At 38.5% G+C, this 11,090-nt stretch overlaps 2 protein-coding genes across 3 annotated transcripts; both read right to left on the bottom strand.

The window, feature by feature from the left end:
* Positions 1-1,449: 1,449 nt before the first annotated feature.
* LOC149618426 (uncharacterized) lies at positions 1,450-7,977 on the bottom strand. Of its 2 annotated transcripts, XM_089854942.1 has the most exons (9): positions 7,759-7,977; positions 6,731-7,644; positions 4,825-5,427; positions 4,165-4,396; positions 3,450-3,622; positions 3,282-3,379; positions 2,608-2,740; positions 2,357-2,513; positions 1,450-1,882 (listed from the first exon to the last, which is right to left on the bottom strand). In XM_089854942.1, the coding sequence occupies exons 1-9, from the start codon at positions 7,832-7,834 to the stop codon at positions 1,704-1,706; spliced, it is 2,565 nt and encodes an 854-aa protein (XP_089711068.1). In that variant the 5' UTR covers positions 7,835-7,977; the 3' UTR covers positions 1,450-1,703. The 2 variants fall into 2 exon arrangements, with proteins under 2 accessions (XP_089711068.1, XP_089711067.1); XM_089854941.1 differs by having other exon boundaries at positions 6,731-7,977.
* A 935-nt stretch (positions 7,978-8,912) lies between these two features.
* Positions 8,913-10,747, bottom strand: SCCRO3 (defective in cullin neddylation 1 domain containing SCCRO3). Its single transcript, XM_089854987.1, has one exon. The coding sequence runs from the start codon at positions 10,293-10,295 to the stop codon at positions 9,324-9,326; it is 972 nt and encodes a 323-aa protein (XP_089711113.1). The 5' UTR covers positions 10,296-10,747; the 3' UTR covers positions 8,913-9,323.
* Positions 10,748-11,090: the final 343 nt, after the last annotated feature.

Below are 11,090 nucleotides of genomic sequence, written 5' to 3' on the forward strand. Positions count from 1 at the left end.
AGAATGGAGATGGAGATGGAGATAAGTGATTGCAGAGTTAGTGAAATCGTTGAGAATGGTCATGATCATAGACATTATAACACTATTAAAGCCTAGACAAACTATTGGGGAAAGCGGTCCTTGAACGTTTTTGTGAGGGATTTTTCGCTTCTCCTCCTTCGCATGTGTGATAGGGTGAATGACTGGTGGCGCCCCCTATCGACGAGCGAAGGAGTTATTAATAAGGAGTAGTGGCACTCTATGTTAACTCCCTATAGGGCATAATAAGTCAAACCCTCGGAGATGCCATTACTCCATTTTATACGAGCTAAGAGCGGAAAAACGTATTTTATAAATTTTACACCTGTAAAATCTTTTAAAAAACACTTGGAACTTGTATTTCTACTTACTTTCGAGGAAATACCACCGTTTTCTGAAGGTAAGAGTCTTTTTTTATACATTTATTAGTAATAAAAACATTTAAGGCGAGCTAAGCCTTGGTCTTGTAAAACACGGCAGATGAGTGATTTTGAAAACGACGCTAATCCTCGCGCTAATCACTAATCTGCCGTGTTTTACAAGACCAAGGCTTAGCTCGCCTTAAATGTTTTTATTACTAATAAATGTATAAAAAAAGACTCTTACCTTCAGAAAACGGTGGTATTTCCTCGAAAGTAAGTAGAAATACAAGTTCCAAGTGTTTTTTAAAAGATTTTACAGGTGTAAAATTTATAAAATACGTTTTTCCGCTCTTAGCTCGTATAAAATGGAGTAATGGCATCTCCGAGGTTTTGACTTATTATTCCCTATAGGGAGTTAACATAGAGTGCCACTACTCTAAGCTCATCCTTATTAATAACTCCTTCGCTCGTCGATAGGGGGGCGCCACCAGTCTTTCACCCCATCACACATGCGAAGGGGCGAATGCCCTAAAACCGTCACAAAAATGACTCTCAACTGTTCCTCTTGTATCTCTATGGTCATGATTGTTCTTGTCTTTGTTCGCTTCGCTTTGTTTCTTGAGTTCTAGTGAAACAGAACTTAAGAAATTACTTAGTTATTACTTTAATTACTATATATAGTTACTATTTAAGCCACGAATTAAAATTATAACTTAATAAAATTAAGACCAAATAACAGTCAAAAATAAAGATGAAATATTCAAAGATCACGCATAAGCCTTGGCCTGAAATGGCTGTCAACGTGGCGCCATGGGCCTTTGGCGACCCCATGACCCAGCCGTGCCCGTGAACCACGTGACTTTAACAAGCGTGGATTAGAAATTAGACCACCCGAGTCTTTTTTAATAGAAATTTCAAAGGTGAGCTAAGTTTTTATTTTTTAAATACTGTAAATTACTGAACCAAATTGAGATTGAGTCGGATCCTCGTGTTACTGATCATTACATTTACTAATTAAATAAGCTTAAATTAAATAAGCTTAAATTAAATTAAATTAAATTAGTTTTCTTGGTTTTTGCCAAACTTTTATTAGCCCTTTTAGGGCAAACTATAAGGAAAAAATAGTACAAACCAATATGATTATTAAAATACATATTACATATTACATTTTTAAAAAGCGAATACAATGGAACCACATAAAACTATCGCATCTATTCTTTACGAAGCATTAAAAGAAACTCTTATATTTTTTTTGTTAAAACTAAGAACAATGAAAGATTTTAAGAACAAATAGAGCGTATTTAACAACCGAAACAATGAATTTCAAGGAATTACTAGAGCCCTGGCAACATTTGGAGCGCGTCCGCGCTTCCTAGGCCTTGGTTCAGGTTGAGGCCTTGGTGGCGGCACTGGCTGAGCAATGATAGTAGGCGGTTCCATTGTTGAAATACTTTCGTTTAATGTATCCATCGGAACTCCAATCTCTCGTTCCATCGCGAAACCTTTAAAGATAAAAGATAACTTAAAAAATTAGCAGAAATATTCTATGGGCGATTTTGAGTCTAAAATGTTCTATGACTAAAGGACCACCCTCCATAGACCCTTACCAAGAAGTGATATATCTAATTTATTAGGGAGAAGGTATAAATTCGCCCCACATTTATAATCTAGCTTATCTCCAGTCCAAAAGACGTATAGTAGGTCCGGAGTTAATCCCCACCTCTAAATTACAACCGGCATCTCATTGGTTCTTTAAAACTCGTGCACGTCAGCGCGACGCGAATGATAACGAAAATTACTTGTATTTTCCTCCGACTGAGGAGAGGCCACGAAATAGCCCGGGACCTCTTTTTACGTCCCCCCCTTGTATTTTGAAAGGGGGACTGGCTGGGATTATGGCACGCGCGAATTAATACTTCGGCATCTTATACCTTCTCCCTAATAAACTATAGATATCCCTTCTTGATTTCACTTACCTTCAATCTCTCTGGCTTTTAAAGCATCCTTTTTAATCTCACAAATGGCCATTTTATCATCTTGATCGGCATTAGACCATAAAAAGCAAGCTGCGCATTCGGCGCAACCTTTTTTGGTCGGAGATCGGACGTGTTGGCAATAATGCTTGTAATCAATCTGAATTAAAATATAAATTAATTACGCGAGACAATAATAATAAAATAAAAAATACCCTAATTAGGAAAATAAATTAAAATAATCAAAATAATACGTTTGGCATTCGGCAAATGTAACACATAGTTGCGCCACAACGACAAGTCATTTTATTGCAGCCACTGTCCTTAGTAAAGTTTGATTTGCAGCTAGGGCAAGTCCTGATTTTAGCATTGGACATTTTTTCCTCGCTGTAAAATGATTAAAAATGTTGTGGTTTGGTTATCATAAGTTTATAAGTGATATGTTCCGTTCCATAAGTATGAATGGCACTACCAATACAAGTTCGTAAAAATACTACTGAGATGGACTTACAGTCCTCGAGATAACTAGTTCGAGAAGGAGAACGACGGAATTAAGCGAGTCAATTGAAGTCCTACCTGCTACACTCGGTGCAGGTGGTGGTTAATTAATTTTGCAGCTAGGACCGAGTTTCATCTAGGTCCTATTTAGTCTGAACTTACTAAGTTACCCAAATTTGACAGCAGCGCCCCACTCACCAGGCGTATGTCGCTCGCTTTACCCTGAATCTATGACCTCCCTACTTCAATCACTTCAAAATTACAAGCTCCAGTTTCGAAGTTACCACAGATTAACAAACTTATGGATGGAACATATCTTATGAACTTATGGTTGGGAATCGTGTATGACATAAGTTTATAACTTATCTACGTAGATAAGCTATAAACTTATGGTATGGTAAATGAAAAATTGACGACAACAACAACTTACAAGTCAATTCTAAGCTTCGTTTCCACGTCTTTCTCAATTTGTTCGCACGTTAAACCCTTGTGATCTTTAAAGGGTACCTCGCACTTACGGCAAAACATCTGTATAAAAAATATATATTACATTTAGGCCTGTTATGTTGTATGAAGTGTTAAAGAGTAAGTCTGGTACATTAAAGCATTGCGGGCACGAAAAATATTCAAATTCCGGACCGAGTACAGCTCCATAATTGCAAAATTTGCATCTCATGAAATTTTCAATATCCGCGATGTTCAAATTTTCGTCTCTGATACGTTCTTCGTATTTTGCGTACAACTTTTCGGGTAAAGCGCGATAGAGCTGACCTGTTTTAACAAATACCATTAAAATGAGTGGTTATTGTTATTATCAGAAGTATATATAATACTTCTCTTCGAGAGAAGTGTACCACCACCACAAAACGGGATACCGTAATTATAACATGATTCTTCCCAACCAACAATCAGAATTAACATTTATTATAGGCAAGGTTAATTGCTAAACCGAATCACATACGCCATGATGTAAATAGTTAATTCCTCATCATTACTATATCTATTAGCGCTGCTTAACTATTTGCCAAGGCGCATGCATGCATGCGCTTGTGTGTTAATTAATTTTTGTTACAGCACGTCAATTAAGACAATCAAGGTTTGTGGGTTAATTGATTGATTGCTGCATTGGGATTTAGTAAATATCAAACAGTTATAGTTAATTCACCCTAGCAAGGTGCGATAGTTAAGCTATCCATCTTAATTAAGTTTGATGAGCGGGATCGAGCAAATTAACAAAAATGGTGCCATGATCCCGGGAAGAATCATTCATGTTACATAACTAAAGAATATTAAGAGCGTACAGAGCTACTTACTTTCGGGATAATTGGCTTCGCAGTTGACGGACAAGCATGTCAATTCTCCCTTTCCTTGGCCATAAACAGATTCTTGGGCATAGCGTTCTAAACATTGACAGCATAAAAGATGGCCTTCGTAGCACTGCACCATATATTCGATAGGAACTTCGTTGTAGCAACAAGAACATTCTATCATGACTTCAACGTCTTCAGTTAGGGCGCTTCTAGATGTTGCGGCTGTTGCACTCTCCTGCAAGATATTCACGAATTATAATACCGGGGATAGATTTAATTTTAGAAGTAGGAATAGAGAACGGTTAGTATTTACTTCAGTCCGACTCATAGACCACCCAGTATAGAGCCCCTCCCTCTAACACGTAACGAAAAGTTTAAATTATCTTATTGGCACACTTAAACTACGTTTTGATGACGTTGTTGACGGGGACGGCGAAAAATTCCCGTAATTCCTTTTTACCTCTGTCGCTATGACCCCTCCCGCCTCTTTATTTCATACCCCGCCCCCCGTCCCGTGGAAGGGGGTCCGGAACTTTGACGCTGTTAACTTCTCCATTCCTACTTCTAAAATTAAATCTATCCCTGATAATGCGCTTTGGCGTTTGCAGTTTTCGCCAAATGTTGCCCCCAATTCCTTTTAGTTAATAAATTTTCGGTAATTACCTTAGTCGCAGTCGCAGTTGTAGTTGCAGTTACTGTCCGTGGTACGTAGTAACTGGTTTTCTTGGCCACAGAACTCGAAGCCTTTAAAGGTGCATCATCTTGCAATCGCTGCATGATCTTCCTTAATTCATCAACTTTTTGGTCAATATTTTTCATGTGATTGTCCCAGTTTGGTGTGTTCATCGTTTCCCCTAACTTCTTCCGTTTTTGTTCGGTATTTCCCGTTAAATCCATGAAGTTCTTATGATCATCGACTTTTACGTTCTCAGCGACGTGACGTGTTGCACGCTTATCATTTCCCGCCAACTGTCTTGCTAAGTCCATTAAGTCTAAATTATTGTCAACCTCTTTATCCTCTTCATGGTTTATTTCGTTAGGTATCGAATCGGTAAGGTCAATGAAGGGAATGGCCAATTCGTTTGGTTCCAAAATTTCCTCGATGGTTGCCTTTTGGATTTTGAACTCCTCTACAATTTGTTGGTTTTGCAGCTTATGGTTAATTATCTTTTCAACCGCGGTTTGAACGGTGTCCACGTGTTTGTCCGTGACTAGGTTCATTAAGTCAAGAATTGCGCCTACACCAAGTTCCGGAAAAACACTAGACTGTTGACCAAATAAAACGAACATTATAGTCACGGTTTTAAGGGATGGGCAATGTGTGGGTATGCCTGATTTTTGTAGCGTAATCAGTGTATTGAGAATTGGAATCGGCCTTTCCGTTGAATCAGGGATAGATTTAATTTTTGAAGTAGGAATGGAGAACAGAGTAATCTGGGCGCGTGTCAAAGTCCCGGACCCCCTTCCACGGGACGGGACGGGGGGGGGGTAAGAAAGAATAGGCGGGTCATAGCCACAGAGGTTAAATGGAATTACGTATTTTTCGCCGTCCTCGTCAGCAACGTCATCAAAACGTAGATTAAGTAAGCCAATAAGATAATTTAAACTTTTCGCTACGTGTTGGAGGGACGGGCTCTATACTGGGTGGTCTATGACTCGGACTGAAGTAAATACTAACCGTCCTCCATTCCTACTTCTAAAATTAAATCTATCCCTGGTTGAATCGTAAGGTCATAAGGTATGTTCCATACTGGTTACGGAGAGGTTATCATATCATGAAGCGTAGGTCATAGATTCTCGAAAAGCAACGTCTGGTGAGGCGCTGTCAAATTTGGGCTTAGTACAGACTAAATAGGAAGATGGATTGCAAAACCAAGTCCCTAGCATTACGAACTTCTATAGGTAATGTCACACTTATGGAACATATCTTATGAACTTATGATTCAACGGAAAGAGGAATATTGAATAAATAACCAATCAGATGCCCAAATCGAAAAATGACCTTTTGACCTTGGGTAGATACTAAGTTTTACGGTGTAAATGCATATTAACCGTGTAAGCTTATTTAGAATAGCATAATTAGTTTTGATGATAATTAATTTGCGTAAAGGGAGCAAGAAAACAAGAGGACAATCGTAGTGACCCTGCTTTCCCCCGTTCAAGAAGTGATATCTAGTTTATTAGGGAGAAGGTATAAATTCGCCCCACATTTATAATCTCCAGTCCAAAAGACGTAGCCTGTCCGGAGTTAATCCCCGCCGCCTCTAAATTACAACCAGCATGTCATTGGTTCTTGTAAACTCACGTCAGCGCGACGCGAATGACGGGAAAATTACTTGTATTTTCCGACTGAGGAGAGGCCGCGAAATAGCCCGGCCTTCCTTTTACGTCCCCCTTGTATTTTGAAAGGGGGACTGGGAATATGGCGCGCGAATACTTAGGCATCTTATACCTTCTCCCTAATAAACTATAGATATCACTTCTTGCCCCGTTAATATTTTATAATACTTGCTACTAGACCACGTGGTTAAACGTATTGTGAGTGAAGCTATAATAGTTTTTAACTTACCACTTTATCTACAATTTCTATTCTTTCCGAGATAGGAAACTTTTTTTTAGGGGTGGGAATCTTTTCTTCCTCTATCTGAAATACTGCGTCTCCATCCTCTGGACCTTTGTTGAGTGAATAATCATTTGTTGCTGGTTGAAAGTCTAGAACATTTTGGTCCTGAAGATGTTGCGCAGCAGGAATTCCGCGTTTACGAGCTGGAACCTTTTGGACTGCAGGTTTTTTCGGTCCAACCGCGGCACCATTTTGGTCCTCAACATCTTGGGCATCAGGAACTATGCGTTTAGGAGCTGGAATCTTCTTGACTGCGGGTATTTTAGGTCCAACCGCGGCACCATTTTGGTCCTCAACATCTTGGGCATCAGGAACTATGCGTTTACGAGCAGGAACCTTTTTGACTGCAGGTTTTTTCGGTCCAACCGCGGCACCATTTTGGTCCTCAACATCTTGGGCATCAGGAAATATCAATTTACGGGCTGGGACCTTTCTGGCTGCGGTTTTTTTAGGTCTTACTGCTGGATCATTTTGGTCCTCAAGATTTTGAGCAGCAGGAACATCGCGTGTTGGGGCAGGAATCATTTCGACTGCGGGTGTTTTAGTTGCAACCGCCGGATCTTTGTGGTCCTCGAGAGGTTTGCGTTTAGGAGCAGAAACCTTTTTGACTGCAGTGGCTTGCGCTTTAACCTTTTTGACTGCCGGTTTTTTAGGCCTAACTTCGTCAATATTTTGCGCAGCAGGATCTTGGCGTGTGGGGGCAGGAATTTTTTTGACTGCAGGTTTTTTCACTGCAGTGGCTTTCGATGCAACCTTTTTTACTGCGGGTTTTTTAGGTTTAACTGCTGGATCATTTTGGTCTTCAACATTTTGCTCAGCAGGAACCTTTTTGACTGCACGTTTTTTAGGCGTACTTTTCACTGCAATGTATTTCACTTTAAGTTTGGCATTTCTCATCGGATTAAATCTCGTTGGATTGGCTGGAACAGCTACTATTGCAGTAGCTGCAGCCATTTCCCGTTCATCCTCTTTACCGAATAAGTTGAGTAGTTTCAGAGCGGGGAGATCCGTAGCTGGTTGTAGGGTTTTTTCACCTTTAGCTTCATCCATCGCGAATTATTTATGTACTAATGAATTCCAATAAAATTTTAAAAATATAATAACAACTCCGAACAAGTACAAAATATAACTGATTCACTGTTATCAAGTGAAACTTATCGAAAGATTATCGCCTCGGACTCCTGTTACTTGAAAACCGCGGGGTATTTTTGACAGTCACTCCTCCAAGGTCGTCTGCCAAACTAAAAAAATTAAGATTCGTGTTTTTTATTTCCAGCCCTTTCCTCTATTTTTTTGTGTAACTCAACAAGTTTAATATTTTATGCTCATAATTATTACGTATTAATTAATAAAAGTAAAATATAATCTTCTCCCATAAACCCATTTTTTAAGAATATATGAAAAAAAAAGGTTGAAGTGAGTCAGTTCAGTTACCCGCCTAGAAGAAAGGATTCATTGGCGCCAAATTTGAATAACCTATCGTATGCGACATTTTCACGAACTGTGGAATTTTAATAGGGACATTATTCTTAATATATTCCTCATGTTTTAAGAACAAATGTATGTAAATACAACCATGGTCACTTAAACTGAAATGAGACATAGAATATTGAAGAAATTCTTTTGTGCAAAGTTTTGTATTGAAGTACTATGTCACACTCACACCCTCCTAAGCCTTACCACTGTTCTCGCAGCCATATTGGTGGTTTCAATTGAACCAGAACACTAATTTAATGGACTTCTGTTTGAACCCACCAATATGGCCGTGAAAATTTTCTCACGAATCTTAGCTCCTTACCCACGGAAAGCTCTCTATAGTCTTCCACTACGAACTTTTTCGTGACGTCACACCCACCTATCTCTTACCTCGGTTCCGTCGGCCATATTGGAAATCGTCAGCTCAGGCCATACAATTGAAATTACACTACCAATGTTAACGTCACGTTCACGTAGCTCTTACCCTCTCAGTACCACTATTGGTGTACGTGAATAATACCTCACGTAGCCGATGTTAGGCCTAATACTCTAGAAACTGGTATTATAATAAAACAGTTTGAAGTTTGTTGTTATTCCTGTTGGTGATTAGTGTAGGAAAATGTATGCTATGGTGTTTTAATAAACAGTTCAATTAGATTGTGAAAATTATATATAATTTATTTTACAGTTTGGCCGTTTCCAGCTGATATAAATAAAAGCTTACAAAATTTATAGTAATGCCACTTAAAACATTGCGAGATGCCAAAAAGACAGTTTTTTAGTTTTGTCGTTTAAATTACAACCTTAAATTTGTTTATTTTATTTTATTGTCAAGATTATAGTCATGCCAGAAAAAAATTTAACGCCACCGTCATTTCAAAGGGGCAATTACAATATCACAAGGCTGACAAAATTTGTTATTTTTTTCTTTATTTATTAATTCACTTAAATAATTAAAAATAATTGAAGTACGAGTGATTAAGAATATAAGCCACTGCTTCAACGTCTTAAGATATTGAGAAGGAAATATTAATTTAAAGTACATCATTTGACACCTTAGGTCTTAGTTTTTGCTTTTGTCAAAGTTCTGATTTGTCTTATCGTTCTCGTACTCGACAAAATCGTCGAATAAACACGGCCACGCTTCCGTATCGTCGTAATTACTAAGGTCATTTCCAACAGCGTCACAAAAATTTAGAAACATGTTCCACGTATCACGAGGAATACCGCGTACGTGAGGATGTTTCTCGAGAAAAGCTAGCCATCGTTCTAAAATAGGAGGTTCGCGCTGCGAAAAGACTAGTTTCCAAAGTTGAATGGCCATTTCTGACGGAAGAACGCGTTGGTCGACTTCCAATCCAAATTTGTACGTAAATCTATAGAGATCCTTAAATTTTTCGTAGTCCCTAACCTCATCTTTCATTTCGTTAAATATTAGTTTTATTCCCATTGTAGAGTCAACTTTTAATCTCTTACAACCATTAATAAACTCTTCACGGGTAAATCTACACATTTGCGTTGCGCCAAAGTTCCACGCTAACAGTAACACGACAAATTCTTCAGGTTTAACTTCTAAATCATGGCAAAACCGTTCGATACCCTCGGATAATATGGCATCCTCTTTAGGATCTTTATATTGTTCAAAAAGGGTGTTAATTTTTATTTCCGAAAATTCTCGTTCTCGTTCCTTCTTGGCGTTCGGACTAGTATTTTTGTCAACTTTGCTATTTGTTTTAGAGGAGGAGTTTTTGAGCGGAGCTGAGTATTTTTTCTCGTTAAAGCTAGCTTTACGCGTACTGTTATAGTAGTAATCGCCATTGCTTTCTAAAAAGCTATTCCTTTTGTTAACGACTTCGGTGTTGATGACGTTATCGGTGGAAGGCAATGTTAGGGTTGTTGTGGTTTGAACAGTTTGCGACAGATCTTCAACTTTGCAGGAAACAGTCGTGTCTAACGGTTTCTGCTGAAAACTGCTGCTATTACTCGAATTGTTGCGGGCATCTAACATGCGACAACAAGAAAGGCACTTCCCCATTGGTTGGAGTGCGGCAAAAAATGGGGTGTGTTTACAAAGTCTTTATTCTAACGGTTGGTGGCATTACCTTAATGATAAATCACTTGACAGTTAAAAATTATAAACGGTTCATACCACAGTGTTTTACAATATTTTAAAATATCCAATATATTGGCATCCCCGGACCCCGGGTGTAGGAACGAACTCTGGTAAACACTAAACAATGAGAAACGATGACCAAGGCTTAGCGGTAATTCCGATTGAAGGTACACTAGTGGTTTTATTTCGAAATAAATTTTACTAGGTATCACTTTAAAAGTAATACGCTGTTATCCCGACGTTAACTAAACCGAAACTGTCGCTTTATCTTAACTAATTATCCCCGAAATCGCGTTGTTCAAAACTTCACAACACCCTTCTGTCACTTTTCGGAAACCTAAACAAGTCCGCTCCGGGCTTAGCGGGGTGGGGGCAAAGTTGGGGGAGGTCACGAGACTAGGGCTTCATTATCCATCCACGAATTGCTTTACTGCTATGAATTCTTGGGGCAAGCCCTAAATTATCCAGCTCAATATGGTAGAGATTTATAGATAATTTTATAGAATGGGCAAGGAGATTAAATTTTCTGCCAGATTATAAAGTGTATTTATCGATATATAACTTTATAGTTGTTAATTAAATTTAGTTACGTATAATATTGGTATAAACATATCATAAATTCGTAATAATATTTATATGATTTTATGAAGCCCTATAAATCTTTTTTTTTTTGGACTGGAAAAAAGGAAAAAAATAGTGGTTCAAGTTCGGTTCGAT

Source organism: Phalangium opilio, unplaced genomic scaffold (genome assembly GCF_054372755.1).
Source record: "Phalangium opilio isolate 3A_F unplaced genomic scaffold, DU_Popi_V2 ptg000209l_1, whole genome shotgun sequence".
Lineage (NCBI taxonomy): Eukaryota > Metazoa > Arthropoda > Arachnida > Opiliones > Phalangiidae > Phalangium > Phalangium opilio.